The 17,861-nt window shown below is 36.5% G+C and overlaps 1 protein-coding gene and 1 long non-coding RNA gene across 3 annotated transcripts in view; one reads left to right on the forward strand and one right to left on the reverse strand.

Moving 5' to 3' along the window:
- LOC107656088 (paralemmin-1-like) overlaps positions 1-14,629 on the reverse strand; it is a 38,464-nt gene extending 23,835 nt beyond the window's left edge. The window contains exons 1-3 of one of the 2 annotated variants that reach the window (XM_016443781.1): positions 14,306-14,629; positions 2,918-2,963; positions 1,577-1,657 (exon numbers count right to left, since the gene is read on the reverse strand). In XM_016443781.1, coding sequence (XP_016299267.1) covers positions 1,577-1,657; positions 2,918-2,963; positions 14,306-14,310 — 132 coding nt within the window. In that variant the 5' untranslated portion in view covers positions 14,311-14,629. The remainder of the gene's footprint in view (positions 1-1,576; positions 1,658-2,917; positions 2,964-14,305) is intronic. The other variant, XM_016443782.1, reaches the window with a different exon arrangement.
- A 1,497-nt stretch (positions 14,630-16,126) lies between these two features.
- Positions 16,127-17,861, forward strand: part of LOC107656089 (uncharacterized) — a 5,157-nt gene continuing 3,422 nt past the window's right edge. The window contains exon 1 of the long non-coding RNA XR_001630524.1: positions 16,127-16,337. This is a non-coding gene — a long non-coding RNA (uncharacterized LOC107656089). The remainder of the gene's footprint in view (positions 16,338-17,861) is intronic.

Consider the following 17,861-nt stretch of genomic DNA (forward strand, 5'->3'; position numbering starts at 1 on the left):
TGAAGCAATGATTGACGGAGGGTGGGCGTGGTCAGCTCGGAATGCATTTTCAAATTGAATTTTGCTACAAATATCCCACGGCGTCATGATGAAAATGCAATCCTAAGTGTTCTAACTGTTAGTCTAAATGCATTTAGGACAAATAGCATTTAAATTATCATTATGCTACCATTTCTGCTTGGACATGTTACACATATCAAATCAATTTGTGTTATACATTTTCATTTTAATTTCGCAACTTATAAAGCGTTCAAATTTGCATGCAATTTACATATTAAGACTACTGTTGGAAATGGCAAATGTAAATTATTTAATTTAATTTTCATTTTACTTTTGCACCAAACTTTGCACGTATGGGTAATGGAAAATGTCAATTTAAATACAGAAATACAATGCCATTTTGAATATTGCGTTGCCATTTTGAATATTGCATTGCCATTTTGCATATTGCATTTTAAATTGAATTTCGCTACCTATATGCTTCCATATTTAATTCTCTCCTGTCATGATTAATGTCATAATTATGATTTTTTTTTTATGTCATAACTATCATTTCAGATTTATAATGTCATAATTTTTATCTTTTTATCTCATAATTATTTCATATCTCATAATTTCAGATTTTTAAAGGGGTCATCGGATGTTCATTTTGCACAAGTTGATATGATTCTAGGGTCTTAATTAAAAGTCTATAACATACTTTGGTTAAAATTTCTCAATGTTAGTGTAAAAAACACCTTTTTAAACCTGTCAAAATCAGCTCTGTTTTTATCAAGCCATTATAGTCCATGTTGCTTTAAATGTTAATGAGCTCTGCTGGCCCCGCCCCTCTCTTCCGAGCTGCTCTCAGAGAGACCGTTTACTTTAGCCGCATTCATCGTGAAACTTGCTAATTAGCACATTATTAGGAAAGGTGACTTGCAAAGATTCATAAAAAACCTTTATACTCACTTCTTCTGTAGATGAGGCTGGATCACTAATGATTCGAGCGAACATAGATGCATTTAGGCTGATCGGGAGTGGCGCATTCACTTCAAAGCGAAAGTAACGTTAATCCTCTGCGTCTTCAGCAGCTCAGATGTCGGGAGTAAATGACGATTGCTATATTCATTATTACATCCAACAATAAAGCACCTCAATCGCTTAATCGGAGACATCTTGTCTTCCCCTGCACCAGAGTCAACACAATGGCGGACTGATGACAGCTCACTCAGGGCAGGTCTAAGGTAAGACATTCAAACAACTTGAAAAGTTAATTTTGCATCCGATGACCCCTTTAATGTCAGAATTATGACTTAGTATATCATCATTTCAAATTTTAACGTCAAAATTCTTATTTCATTATTTCAATGTTTAATGTCACAATTAAGACTTATGTCGTGGAAATAAATGGGCTTCGGACAACGAATGATTGTAACAGTTTAGAAATATTAAATCCATCAGTGTCTGTATTTCGCATAATGTAAATGTAAACTGTCACCTCATCATACATACTGTATTAGGCCTTTGTTAGTTTTACAGAGAATATAAACTGCAGTCATGACAAATATTTTGGCCTCAGATGTCTTTTTTTTACCTTATGGTGCTGAAGCTGCCGTCGGTCATCCTCTAGTTGTCTTTTCTTATTCTCAATTTCTGTCTGTCTTTTCCTCTTTTCCTGTCAATAAAAATATTATTAAGATTAACACTAAGTTCTAGTGTGCCAAACGCATGCAAACACAAATAACCATATTTTTTTTCTGTACCACACACTGTCTGTCCTGTTCTTCAACATCCATTCTGTGAAAACAGTTCTTTTAGACTTGAAAGTTGGCTAAAAAAGGTTTTCTGCGGGGTTACATATTTTGTTGAAACCTACGCCACTGCTCTCAGACCAAAGCATGTCTGATAATGAGTGTTAACAATCTTCATATGTGAGAGAAAATGAGCTGAGAACAATGTGTTCATCAATCAGTGAGGCCGAGATCCCAGCCAGCAGGGAGGGCGGGCGTGCGTGTGTGTGTGTGTGTGTGTGTGTGTGTGAGTGAGTGAGTGAGTGAGTGAGTTAGTGTGTGAGTGAGTGAGTGTGTGTGTGTGTGTGTGAGTGTGTGTGAGTGAGTGTGTGTGTGTATGTGTGTGTGTGTGTGTGAGGACTAAAAAAGGTGCATAGATTAACAAACTGAACCGAGAATGTTACAGCCCTCCTTTTTTTTTATCTTAGTAAGAACTATTACATACAGCGTTTTTGTGGACAGATGACAGCATTTCACCAGATTTTAAAATAAATAAGTAAATAAAAATATTAAAAACAAACAAACATTTTAAATGTATTTTTTTTTACAATTTATGGATGAATTAATGAATAAGATTTTTAACATTATTCATATTCCTGTTTAAATTGCAATTGTAATTTTCAAAATAATGCCAGTTGATTATTACATTTTTATGATTAAAAATAGAGTCCATAAAAATTACACAGGCTCTGATGAATTTGATAATTGTTCTTTTATATACAAAATGTAATGTTTAATGCATTTGATGTTGATATAAAAAATGCAATATATTTACTTTCTCTTTGCTTTTTATATCAATATGTTACATTTAATGGTATAAGTTTAAAACAAGTTAGATAAAAAAGTAATCAGATTACATTACCTAAAATGAGTAACCTAGATTACGTTACCAACTACAGTTTCCATCATGTAATCTGTAATCAGTTGAATTAATTCAACACACTTGAATTAATGCTTAAATGAAATGAAATAGTACTGGTCCATTACTTAAGGAAATTTTAGACATGGGCAGACAAATCAGCCGTTTTCACGATGAGCCTCGTATGTAAAAAATCTCCGACCCAGTTTCAGAATTGTGAAATGGGTTCAGGAGGTGGGTTTATTAGGACCGCCAGGGGAACATGTGGTGTGAGAATCTGACTTACTGCAATAGCCTGGAGCCGCTCCTGCTGTGAGACTGATTCTGACATCCTGAAGGAGACAGAATATATGTATTAGGCTGGTAGACAGAACAATAGTCACAAACAGAGGACAGATTTGCTTCCTGTTCTGGCATCTGGACTCTTTTAGCTATTATCGGTGAAGTCAGAGGACTGAGTGTAAAATTACATAGTTGCTGGCTTCACATCAGTGCATCGGATATACAAGATCATCATAACCTCACAACACGCCACCACACTGTTGTAACTACCAGTGGGAAACTTTTAAGTGTTAATTAAAGGGGTCATATGATGCTTTTTTAAAGATCATTATTTTGTGTATTTGGTGTAACAGAATATGTTGACATGCTTTAATGTTCAAAAAACACATTATTTTTCAAATACTGTACATTATTGTAGGTCCTCTATGCCCCGCCTCTCTCAAACGCTTCGTTTTCTACAAAGTCCCTCATTCCGACAAGCGCAGTCTGCTCTGATTGGCCAGCTGACCCAGTGCATTGTGATTGGCCGAACACCGCAAGCACTCGTCGGAAATGTAACGCCCCTTACCATAATCGCGAGCTTCATCTTTCAAAATAAATGTAAAGACAGTAAATAATGTCATTAGTTTTACCATCAGTTCAAGCCCAAAAGGGGAACAGACACAGTAATGATGCAGTACACAAGCCGCAGTTAAGACAGCTGACTCTACTGTTATGTGACGCTGTCTCTCTCTCTCTCACACACACACACGCGCACGCATGCACACACGACGCATTTGAACAGTCAATAGCAAATACTTAAACTAATAACAAAACAGTAGCTGATTCAGAAGCGCCAGATTGTCATAGCAAAGTCAGAATTACCTCCTCTCCTAGGTTCATGAAACGGTCGTCCATAAAATGCATTGCTGTTCTGTTGTAAGTCATCTTAAAGATTCCTACATGCATCTACTTTCGGAAGGCCAAATAAAGTGCTTTTGCTTTCGCCTAGAAACACACAGCGTCTCCCTGACATGCTGCATCAACACTAACTGCGGTTACTGAAACCACGCCTTCTTTCTTTGCGTGCACATTTGGGCGCATTATGCAAATATTCCCACATAGTGACCTAGATATGTGGGGGCGTGTTAGAACGAGCTGTTTTAGGGGGGTGTGGCAGAGTCTTAACTTTGATAAAGAATATCTCTTTGGTTTTGAGACTTTAGTCTTTGCAACTTCAGGGATCTTATCTATGCACAATCAGCTTGTAACACTCCAAAGAGAAAGGAAAACTTGAAATCGCATCATATGACCCCTTTAAGAATCATGATGGAAGATTATTGTTGATTATTAAAAAATAAACACTATAAATCACATTAACATCACATTATTTAGTTATGACTGAACATTACATTTTAATTATGATATATGTGTGTATCTTATTTTAGTTTTTCTGAAATACTCTTGTAGTCTTGAATCAGATTTTATTGTAATATTTTCTGTTTTTGGTGTGCCTGATGAAGTCCTGTCTGACTGAAATGCGCTGTTTGGGAAAATAATTTTTTGGAGCTGTAATTTCAGTGTGTGGAATTTTTTTTTCTTTGTTTAATATTTTCTGTTTTCACTTTAATTTTATTTAAACCTTTGGTAATTTTGATATGTTTTGTCATTTTTTATTATTTTCTATTTTTTTGTTTTTTGGTATTTTAGTATTATTATTTAAGCTTACATTTTTTATAATCCAGACAGAAAGACAGACAGACAGACAGATAGAGAGATAGACAGATAGATAGATAGATAGATAGATAGATAGATAGATAGATACCAACCATTTGGATAGATAGATAGATAGATAGATAGATAGATAGATAGATAGATTTATATTCAATTTGAAGCTTCTGTTTTGTTAGTGAAAATCTGGAATAGTCGAGAAATATGACCTCTGAGACCTACAGAACAGTAGAAATGAAATCTGTTAAAGGTCTCAAAAATAACAATGACTGCCAAGATGCAGGTTAAAATGGTGCTTTCCCACAAAGCAAGAAGGGAAAAGTTTGAGAAATGAGTCTGAGATTTGATTCATGCCAAGTTTGATTGAGCAAGAGAAGAAAATATTCCGCTTTGGAGTGAAACTGCAACATTTCCTCATAGGTTTTGTGCAACTGATTCCAAGAAGAGCAGAAAATGGCTGAAGAACCGTGTTAATGTTGACCATGTCCTCTGTGGCTCAAGCAGGAGACACAAACGCCAGCGTTCTCCCTAATGACAAATGAAGTCTGTTTTCCCATAAGGAACATCCTCATTCAACTCATTCCCTCATTTCTTGTCCACACACACAATTTTCCTTGTTCATTCGCAAAGGGCCTGGCCCCAAAGATCTTCCAGACAGTAAAACGGACCCCTGCTGACATCCCTGTCTACTGAAGGACACAGCTGTAGCGGCGGCCCCTATATGGAGCATTTGAAAGCTGAGGTGAGATGCCGTCAGGGAAAAGAAGAATGTGAAGGCTGTTCTCCGACCCGCCGCACTTACATTCCCTTCCCCCAACATGAGTAAAACACAACACCTGTACAAACAGCCTGTCGGAGGAACTGAACGGGTGACACAGCAGCTGAGAGCGCAGTTAATGCTCAACCTGGCGCACTATGTGATTATGCAAACATCCTTATGGAAGGAAATATGACTGTTTGAATGACATTTAAAGCTGATATTACAAGTCATATGGACTACAGAACCTACCATGCTTTTTCTCTGAACTGTGTTTGCTCTGTAGAGTGAATTTCAGATATCCAAACCATCATTCATCATTACATCATCAAAGAACATTATCACTGACATCAGTTTAGCGCAAGTTTAAGCACTCACAAAAAACTCCAGTGAAGCTTTCTTCGTTGTGAAATAAATTTCTTACTTGCATCGTACGTGCATCTGCACTTCGTTGTTTATGATGAGAAAAATTCGCGAGAGTGCAGAATTCAGTCACCGAGCGCATGCACTGAATAAAACCCGACATTAATAATAAGAAATATTAATGCTGCAATCAACACTTTTCATCTTATTTTCATTTTCACTTCATTCGCAACAGACGTAATAGATTTAGTTTACTTGTGCAGGGGCATCTTTGTCCAATTTGGTGCTCATCTTACCTCCATATATAATGCCGCAGGTTTGTTTACAGTTTTGCAAATTCAGCCAGTGACTGTTTTCAAACAGGCTATAAAATAACAATAATAATATCAAAAATACAATTAAATAATATTAATAATAATTCTTATTATTATTATCATTAAATAAATAAATAAAATAATAAATTACGAAATTGTTCTATTGTAATATTTGACTATAAAAATAGATTATTTAATAAAATGATATAATAATAAGAACAATAATTTTATTTTACATTATGATTACGATTCGATAATCACACTAAGTCATATCGCAATTTCGGTTTTATTTTGATTAATTGTGCAGCCCTAATACTGATCTAGCTACCCATCAGGTTGCTTAAATGTCAACACAGTGTCAATGTGAAAGCTGAAAAGGAGAAGCAGTTTGTTAGCTTCACAAGCAGTAAAAATAAATGGTACGTCCTGATTTTGCTGAGTTAGATGTGTTCCTAGGTCAACATATTTTGTTGACCCTGGAACAGCATTTTAATTAAAAAATGTAGTCTTGACCATATCCCTACACCTAAGTCTAAACTTAACCATGAGTAATCCCTAAAATAAGAGGAAATGATAGATGAATGACACTGATGTACAAGCACCAAACACTGATTATAAGCCTAAACTTCACAAAAACTATAAAGTGGTTCTTCAAATCTGATTGGTTAAGCACAATGTTGTTCCAGGGTCAACAAAGATGTTGATCCAGGAACATGTCGCACTTGGTAAAATCAGGTTCTGCTAAAAAAAAAATGCTTTACAAAAAGAAAACGTTCCCAACAAATTGAGCTCAAATTGAGAGTATGCCGCAGTGCTGTGCTCAGGGTTAGTAGGTCAGCATTGGCAGGCATAAAATGACAATCTTCTACTTCTGACAGGGCAGTCAGCACCTCACACTGATTATTTATTCTCTCGCTTTTAAATCTATATACAGCTGCAGATTCTGTGCAGTGGAGGCTCAGTCCTCTGTGAAATGAGGGTCATATGTCTGGCTAATGTTCCTCCCGTCACATGCTTATCAACCACGGCTAGCACAAACAACAGCATGATCTCAGAGCGGGTGTGGTCAGCACGCCCCATACGCCAGCTGATTAGATTTCCTTTACTAGCTTAACACTTTAATAGCTGTCAACAGCACGTCCAAGTTGTCTTGTAATGTTATGTAAGAGCCAGAGATGGGGAAGCTACCAAAACTGCTAAGCTATTCAGTCAGGTTGCTCTTTTCAGTGAGTCACACTACAAGCAAAGTAGCTAATAACATTGACAGTACTGAAAATCTATAACTTCACTTCATTTAAATTTAATCATTAACTAATTTTGTAGTGCAATTTGTAATTTAATAGTGCAATTTTTAGTCAATGTATTACCATTCAAAAGTTTGCTGTTGGTAAGATTTTTTTTTGTCTTTTATTTGATCAAAAATGCAGTAAAAACAGTAATATTGTGAAATATTTTTACAATTTAATAGAATGTTTTTCTATTTGAATATATGTTAAAATGTAATTTATTCCTGTGATGCAAAGCTGAATTTTCAGCATCATTACTCCAGTCTTCAGTGTCACATGATCCTTCAGAATTCATTCTAATATGCTGATTTGGTGTTTAAGAAACATTTCTTATTATTAATCAATGTTGAAGACAGTTGTGCATCTTAATATTTTGTGGCAACCATGATACATGTTTTTCAGGAATCTTGGATGAATAGAAAGTCCAAAAGAACAGCATTTATTTGAAATGGAAATCTTTTGAAACATTATAAATCACTTTCTTTTTTCATTTGTAAGTTTTAATTTCTTTTGAAAATGTTATTTTGAAAAAGTGGAATTATTTGCTTAAAATGCTTTTAAGCATTTTTTTAAACAATCTTTAATATCTTTTGCTTAAAAATGCCACTTAGTTTGATATTTTGTTATTTAATGCAGTGACATTGATACATTTTTAAAGGGGTCATATGATGTTGCTAAAAAGAACATTATTTTGTGTATTTGGTGTAATGAAATGTGTTTATGCAGTTTAAGGTTCAAAAAACACATTATTTTCCACATACTGTACATTATTGTTTCTCCTCTATGCCCCGCCTTTCTGAAACGCATTGATTTTTACAAAGCTCATCAGTCTGAAAAAGCGAGGTGTGCTCTGATTGGCCAGCTATCCAGTGCGTTGTGATTGGCCGAATACCTCAAGCGTGTGACGATTGAAATTGCATCATATGACCCCTTTAAAATGTACATTCACATGAGACTCATGTCAGTAGCCTGAAGGTTGCGTCACATCTTGTGATCACATAAACAGCCAAATACTAGTTTTTCTCAGCAACCCCCACTGTCCAGGACAGAATAAATTCATCTTGGCTGACGGTGAATAGAGAATGTTCACATTTGCTACATTACTCCAAATCAACCAGCAAAACAAACCAAAAGACACGAAGTAACAGGTTCAGATACAAATCCACAAATGTTTCCACATCTGTCTTTTATTCTCCTGGCTGCAATAATATGATGATTTTGAAAGGATTGGGGCCATAAAAGGACATTATTGTTTCCTCAGGTATTTCAGGTTTTTTAGATGCTAAATTAATCACATATTTCACTAATTAAGCTGCTTTTGACATGCACCACTTGTTCGAAAACAATCTAGAGAGAAGGAGGAATTCAAGGCATCCCTTTCACCCTAAAGAAATTACATCAGAGAACTAAAACAGATGTTTTTCCACTCAATAAAGCAGCACCTCATCTCGGCCAACACGGTCCGAATACATTCTTCTAACAGTTTCAGCAGTTAGATAATTTCATGTCTCTCAGCTGAGTTCAGGGATGTTTTGAGGTTGTGTGGATGAACAAACATCCTCCTGCAGTGAAAAAGCATGAGGCACAAAGAGCAGCTTTGAGACCCCATGACTGCGGGAGTGTCCCGCAAACATTGAGACATTAAGAGGACTATTCAAGACAGATCTTCACCAGATCACTCATTTGTGGTCTACTTACAAAATGGATTCAACTTCCTGCCTGTCTTCCATCAAATCTGATGGATATAAAAATTAATTAATAGTCAATTCTTGGGAAACAGTGCCTGAAAATTGTAGCTTATACTATATGCTATTACTATTATTTTTATTATTATTCATTTACCATTTCATTATGTGTGTGTGTGTGTGTGTATATATATATATATATATATATATATATATACAGATATATTTTATTTTTTATTTATATCATACAAAATAAAAATAAATAAATAAATACAAATAATAAAAATAAATTTCAAAGACATTTAGGACATTTAAAAGACATTAAAATGTTTTAATCTAATTTATTTTAACTATATTTTACTATAATCTGAAGAGATATTAAAATTCTGGTAGCATGACTTTGGTAATTTCTTACACTTTTTAGTTGAAAATTTTTTTTTATATATATATACAGTATATAACTGATGACATTTTGCTTTCAGCTCTGTGTTGTCTTTTTCGGAGTTATAACTTAACAGGGTTAAAGATTACAGTACAAAAATAACGAATAATGGACTTAACTATCAAATTACATATTTTATACTTTCAATTAAAAAGACCAAGTTCAGTGTCTGTCCATTTAATTCTACTGTAAGTAACAATAATGAGGAAACGGATAACATCATTTCCTGAGAATGACCCAAAGACCTTGAGAGTTAACATCAACCAAACAAAATGAATGCCACAATATAACAAATGTTCAGTCAAATTAAGTCTGCATCCCAGCAGCAGAATCCGCCTAATGAGCCATGCTCCTATAATGACCCTACAAAACTAATAACCATAACTCAGTAAAACACACTTAAATGTCAAGGCTAACTACTTCAATGCCCAGAGATTATTGGTTTAACCTTTACTAGTGCTGCTTGTGGAGGAGAGGAGAAGGATGGAGGCCTCTAGGCTTTCACAGGTGATATTTTAAAAGGTTTGAAATCATCAAATATTCCCACAGATTTGTCACATGTTCTGTCTAACGATGTCCAAAGAGAATTCAGCCTATCGGTGGACTAACAAATCTCACTGGGAAAGAGCTGACATGCTTAGCCTGAACTCAGGCTCTATAGACTGACTGATTTATAGCATAAGTTTAACCCATGTGCAGGGCTGCTCATGCATCTGGGCTCATGACAGCCTCACAGACAGAAGCACAGTCACAGCACAGTAATCATGTCTGGTTATAGGGTCACAGACACAGCTGAGCAGCGGGAGATGACAGGCCAGATTCTGCTAGTGCTACTAACCCAAAACCAAGCAATACATGTGTCTGTGTGTTTTGCACTAAAATTAAAGGGAATGCTCACCCAAAAATGAAAATTCTGTCATCATTTACTCACCCTCATTTCATTCCAAACCTGTATGACTCACTGGAACGAATAAGAAGATATTGTGAAGAGTGTGAGTAAACAAACAGTTACCATTCCCTATTGATTTCCATATGATGGAAAAAATAGGCCTATCATAGAAGTCAATGGCTACCGTCAACTGTTTGGTTACCCACATTCTTCAAAATATCTTCTTTTGTGTTCAACTGAAGAAAGAAGCTCATACAGGTTTGGAACAAGCGGAGGTTGAGTAAATGATGAAAAAAAAAATGTCTTCCATTTTTGGGTGAACTGTCCCTTTAAGGATAGAATACACTAAACGGCTGAGGATTTTTGCACAGATTTTTGACAACACTATTCTGTCAAGGGAAACAGGCACATCCCTGTGGCCTTACTCATGAACTGTTCAATGAATAGAAGTGAAAGAACACTGTCTAATTTATACCACCTCACCCCATATTGTCAGTAAAGGGTGTCGGCCATAATAAATGCGATAACCCCAAGCTCCTTTCACACTGATAGTGAATAACAGAGCGAAGAGGATAACAAAATGGACAGGAAGCGAGGAGCAAAGGATATATTCGTTTTAAAGAATGGAGGGAAGGGTTTCTTAACTTGCTTCAGTTCTCGCTCCGTTTTCTTCATCTTCGAGGATCCCTGACCAAGCAGATTCAGGCTTGTTCATTAGGGCTCAGCTCAGACATGGAGTCTGATGAATCATTTGAAGCTTCCCAGCATTCCTCAGCACATGTGGCAGAAATCAGCACTTCACAAGGACGACAGTGGGGAAATGGTATGCATGCTGAGTTTCAAAGCAACATCAACAGGAACGGATGTGCCCATCAACCTTCTCGCTGAAGCCTGAGGATAATAACGCTGCATTTATTGAAAGAGAAAAGAGCAGCTTTGGCATTCTCAAATTTCGCCAGAACTACTCTGGACATAAAAATGCAACACGCAGTCCCCAAAATACACAATAGGTTTATCCATACAATTGCCACCACATTTTCATCGGCTAAAAGCAGCTCAGATCATATTTCAGGGAAGATATTTTCATTGTGCCAATAAAGCAGCGCCTAATTTCATCCTCCCCTGAATGGAGTGGTCATTTATGGGGTTTCAGACAGACCCCTGCGAGTCACTAATGGAGAGGCATGTGTCATCCGATATGGGCAGGGCCTTTCATTCAGATTCCAGGAGCAACTGTCAGCCCACCCCTCATCTCTCTCGCTTTCTCTGGTGTAGTACATTAGAGTAATTAAGTCTGCCGGCAGTTGTCTCTGCTCCTCTAGCTAAAGCCCCAGTCATGATGTATGTATCCTCTCAGTTTCACAGAGGGAAACAGGATTCTCAGTGCATGGATTATTAGGCTGTTTCACATATCAATACAGCTTGCTGCATGCTTACAGAAATCAAGCCGACAGAAATCTTTTTTTGAAGATGACATTGGGGAAAAAAAGAGATTCTGAAGTCAATCAATTAAAATCTCTACTCATTATCACTGCTTATCACTAAAGACTGCATGAAATGGAAATTTCTGTTTCTAACTGCTTCTTATTGTGAACAATTCATCCATGCATGTTTTATTTATTTTTATTTACCTTGTCATAATCAATATGTCATAACTTAATTTTCCGTATGTGACGTATGCCAGATTCCTCCAATCATTTATTCAGCTAAACCCCGCCCTTTTCTTACAGTTAACCACAAGCTCCGCCTCTGTCAAACAACAACTGATGAACAGAACCAAGTCCCATTTTTTCTACATTTTTGAAAATCAGTTTCAATCAGGTGTACATCACAATACAGAAGTAATGATCTGCCACTACTTCCATTGCATCATAACGAAGCCATCATTCATCTCTCTCTCTCTCTCTCAACATTTTTTCAAGTGTAATGCATTACACAAGGGAATACTTGCTAAATTTAATTCAGTCTACAATATACTGAAATGTTGCAAATAACTATATTGTTTAAAGAAAGCACCAGCACAGCAAAAAAAAAAAAAAAAAGTTAGGAGAATCAGAGAAATGATTCAGAGAGAAAAAAAATCCACCACTGTTCGGTATGCAAATGAATGCAAGAAAACACACCATTCACAAAGTAGTATGCAAATGATCAAAAACCTAATGACTTTTTAGTTAAAGGGGTCATATGATGCGATTTAAATTTTTCCTTTCTCTTTGAAGTGTTACAAGCTCTTGCTGCATAAAGAAGATCTGTAAAGTTGCAAAGACTAAAGTCTCAAATCCAAAGAGATATTCTTTATAAAAGTTAAGAGTCAACCACGCCTACCTAAAACGGCTCGTTCTAACACGCCCCCACATGTCTACGTCACGATGTGGGAAGATTTGCATAACGCCACCCAAATGTTCACGCAAAGAAAGAAGGCGTAACTTTTATTCTCGCTGTAGTATTGTTGCTGTGTTGCTATTGTTATTGTTGTCGTGAAGACGCTGTGTGTTTCGTTGTGAAAGCCAAACTACTTTGTTTGGCGATATCCGCTTCGTCATGCCTGGAGCTGATCCGTGCTGGTCGCTGAGGAAATAAATGTTATTTTGAGCAACATCACATGACCCCTTTAAACTTGCAAGCACTGTCTAAATTTCAAATGAAAGCGGAGTTGTTTGATTTTGTGGAGCTTTTAAAACAGCATCTGAATTTCTTTCTACACCTTATTTTGCAACACGGAAGCAAGGTATTTTCTTTGAATGTGCGAGACTTTCGATTTATTAGCTGCTATAGGTAAATGGTAAAACTATTTGCGCTACAAATCAACGTGTTTATGATTCCGATAGTTGAAATAATATTATAGGAAATACCAGTTTGCAATATCAAGCAGCCTTAACAAACTGATTCACGACTTCCGATTCATTAGGCTACATAACTAAAATAATAACAAAGTGCAGTAAACAGTAACAAAACTATTTGCGCTACAAACCAGTGTGTTTATGAATATGAGAGTAACTTAAATTAATACTATAGCAAATACTAGTTCGCAGTAGCCTATCTTGCAGCATAAGGAACTGTTTTGTATTGCTAAAATAACCGGAAACGGATGACACGGGTTTCGCTCACTATTATGAATGGAGCGGTTAATATAAAACCCGGACTGGATTTCCAACAAAGCGATGCGTTCAGCAGAAGGGAAATCGCTGTAAGTCTATTCCATTCTTATTCAGTGATCCAGGCCCAGATTTTATTCTGTGCTGACTGCTTCTTTAGACCAGACGCAAAGCTACTGTTTTGGCTTCTTTTCGGTCAATTTTAGTGGTAGATGAAATATACAAAAAAAAGCGGATTTCTGTCTTAAACGTAAGTTACTCGATATTATTACTTGTTTGTAGGTCTACTGTAGTCACAATCGTGCTGTAGTGCGCAATATCAGCACTACTACCGACTAGCGGCCTCGTGCCTATTTTCAAATCGCAGTCGTGGTTAAATACAGTACGCGACATACTGTACAGTGTACACAGACACGCACATTAGATGAATAGCATATTTTGTAACTCAGTACCTCAAAGAAAAAGAGACAAGTTGTTTTTAAATTAGGCATGTAAACCACTGCACTAAGTGTAAAAGCCATGAAAGAGAAACCTATTTCTGTGAGCGCATGTGTGCTGCTGGATGCTGTTCACCGCTGGATGTCATACCGCTATCCGCTGTACCAATTACACCACGGCGAAATATAGCAACAAAACGATATGCGTTTTAACAAATACATTTTTAAATGAAAAAACAGCCTTATTTTAAAAACACCGTTTAAATGTGCTATAGGTAGGCTTCGCACTGTAAATGAAATTGCAAGAGAAGAGCGGAGCTTGGGATGTTTTGCAGGTGTGGCTCCGTTCACTCATTATGAGGGCCAGCGGCGCACTGGCCTGCCCACTAAATCAAGAATAGTTGCTATACTCACTCCATAGTGTCCCAATGCGGTTTCCCTCAAATTTCAGGTGAATTGTCCCGGGTGAAGTGTTAGTTTTTTTTCTCAGAGGCGCAGCACCATCAGTGTCAGCCCTGTGTCTTCTCCCTGTGTGTGAGCAGTGAGACCGGGAGCTGCTGCTGCTGGCGTCCCTCCCCTGAATATGCCTCTCTATCAGACCAGCGCAACCCGGAAAATACAGTCCACGTCCCTGTCAATGAGCTCTAAACATATTCACAATGTAGCATCTCTTCATCAACTCTCTGAGAGTGTCCGGTTTCTCAGAGATCTGAGTTTGTGTGTATGCGCATCTAATGATGTTTTATATTAAAGGATATTTGGCCCAGTCTGATAATTAAGGGGAGATTTGTCACCCTCTCATGGACATAGAAGATACTACGAGTCTATGTAAATGTGCGTTGGCATCATGATGCAAATCATTCCCAGAATATATCGTTTTTTGTAATAATGTAAATGTAGATAAAGAGAACATGAGATTCGGTTGATATCAAAACTCACAACCAGGGTTATTATAGTTAATTAAAACCATTAAAATATTTTCATTTGTTAAAAAAATTAAGTAGCCTATATCAAATAAAAAATATATAATTTTGTATTTATTAATTTAGACTTATTTCTGCTAGTTTTTAAGGCAACATTTCAATTTTTTTTTGTTTTAGTTTAACTTGATGTGCTAAAATAGCCTAACTACAACAAACTGAAATAAAAATGAATGAAAATTATAGAAGCATATTTTAAAGTGACAAAAACGCATTTTAAACAAAATTACACAGAATAACTTTAACAAAAATGATAATGATAACAGAAAATATAAAAATCAAATCAAAATATTAAGAAAAACTGTCTCAGTGATACTAAAATAGCACTGCTCCCAAATTGGCTTTAATTATGTTAACTATCTGTTATCTGTAGCATAATCTAATGCACTTCTGCTGCGACATTATTGAATGACACATTAACTTTTCAACCCTTTAATTAAGAAGAGGAAATAATATTCCTTGTGTATGTGTGCATGTACAGAACTGCTCATAATTAATAATTTATGTACCCCTTGCACAAATGGAAATGTGCACAAATATTTATGCACAAATAAATTTAGGGGATATATCTAAATATTTACATGTAATATGTTATCTATATACAGAGAGAAAGATGTTATGCAGCTCGAAAAAGTGTTTTATTATTATTATATAGCCTATAGTATGTTATTATTTTTTATTATTTATTTTTAATATTTTATTGCTCCTATTTTTAAATTAAGTATAAATAAAAAAAACTGAATAATAAATAAATGTAAAAAAAAAAAAAAAAATTAATCTTTTTATGTCATTTTTGGTTTTCTAAAATTGCAGTGATTATTTTATGCAAGTTATGGTGTGTATTGAGGAGAATTAGTCTTTGTGAGTTAACCTGTATGTTATTTGGAGATTATATCATGCCAGTCATGTTGTGTGTCAGGTAGGCAGCCTGTAGATGGAGTACATGACCAGCTCTTGCTGTACATACTGTACATTGCCATATAGGACTGTCTATTCATTATGAAATGGATCATAAATCATTGAAATATATACACAGTGTTAATAAGCTGAGCATGATTTTGCCCTCCTCACCAACTTGGCTTTCTGAAACAGCAGTAAAGCTTTATCTGTATGACTTCCTATCAGAAATATTCAAATGCATAAGCACTCTGAATCTCACTTTTATGTTCGAAGCAGTAAGAGAATGGCTTTTCTTCTCTTCTTGAAGGATTCCAGCCCACACAGCTCCACCCTGATGCTCCTGCAGCCAGTCCTCACGCACACGGAGCCGCCTCACTGGCCTGCCAGTTGCCGTGGTAACTTGACATGTCTCCATTTGCTGTGATCAATGGAAATGTTGCCGTCTCATGGGGATTGGAGGGCTGCCAGCTCTCGGAGTGCAGCGTAACTCTCTCTCCCTCGCGCTCCGAGACGGGGAAGACACAAAGGAAGGAATGGAGGCAGAGGGAAGCGGTGGGGTGGAGGAGGTGGGTGTGAAATGCCATCTGAGTGGTTTCTTGGCCTCTGCGGTCAGGGTTAAATGATCACTCAGGAGGCAGATCATTTCATTTGAGTGCGCTGGTTCGGTAATAACACAAAACAATCAGTTCGAGTGACGCTCCGGCGATGTGGAATAAGGGATTTTCCTCAAATCATCATCCTTCCAGATTTTGCTGAGTCTAAATTTCTGTCAGGAGGAGAGGGGGCTGAAATGGCTGCGGAGGCTCTGTGTGTGTGTGTGTGGAGGAGGTTTTGATTTCAGCATGATGCTGTTTGTCACACCAACAATGTGAAAAGAACAGTCAGATTTAAAGGGTTAGTTCACCCAAAAATGAAAATTTTGTCATTAATTACTCACCCTCATGTCGTTTCAAACCCGTAAGACCTTCGTTCATCTTCGGAACACAAATTAAGATATTTTTGATGGAATCTGAGAGCTTTCTGACCCTGCATAGACAGCAACGCAACTGAAATGTTCCCAAGTCCAGAAACGTAGCAAGGAGATCTGTAAAATAAACATGTGACATCAGTGGTTCATCCGCAATTATACGAAGCTACGAGAATACTTTTTGTGTGCAAAAGAAAAAAAAAACGACTTTATTCAACAATTCGTCTCCTCCGCATCACCCTGGTGCCATTTTGGAGAATATCCGCTGGACGTAAAACAACGTATGCTGTTCTGTGTCAGCTGCGTCACGCCGGATCTTCTTTCCTACGTTGTTGTGATTTGATCTGAACAAAAACAACGTATCCGCGTGGCGCAGCTGACAAAGTATTCTCGTAGCTTCGGTTAGTTTCAAAATGACGGTTGAAGCCCTGATGTCACATGGATTATTTTACAGATCTCCTTGCTACGTTTCTGGACTTGGGAACATTTCAGTTGCGTTGCTGTCTATGCAGGGTCAGACAGCTCTCAGATTCCATCAAAAATATCTTATTTTGTGTTCCAAAGATGAACGAAGGTCTTACGGATTTGAAACGACATGAGGGTGAGTAATTAATGACAGAATTTTCATTTTTGGGTGAACTATCCCTTTAAGGTATTATTTGTTATTCAATAGATCTGTGAAACATGGCTAGTGTGAAATTTAACATAACATGCTTACATAAGACACTGTCTAGTGATTATCACATATAGAGGACTGTAGTGAGTCTACATTCATCCATTCTACAAATGCAAGCTTAAAGATTTTAATCGTAATGGGAGTTTTGGTCCGCAAGGCAGACAGATATTAAAAATATATTACAAATTAATTTAAAATACATATTTGCTGTTGAAGTTTCATATACTTCTAGGTAAAATATCAAGTGCTGCAAACTCGTCAAAATTCACAGTTTTGAATCCAAAATATATAACTGAGAATGTATTGGTTTTAGTACAAGCTTAATTCAATTTATATGTAAGGATGCTCAAACAGTTTTTTATTTTTACTGAGTGTAATAATTATATATATATATATATATATATATATATACGCACATACAGCATATATTTTGGAAATATTTACATG

The sequence above is a fragment of the Sinocyclocheilus anshuiensis genome, unplaced genomic scaffold (assembly GCF_001515605.1).
Source record: "Sinocyclocheilus anshuiensis isolate Anshui unplaced genomic scaffold, SAMN03320099.WGS_v1.1 scaffold51, whole genome shotgun sequence".
NCBI classification, from domain to species: domain Eukaryota; kingdom Metazoa; phylum Chordata; class Actinopteri; order Cypriniformes; family Cyprinidae; genus Sinocyclocheilus; species Sinocyclocheilus anshuiensis.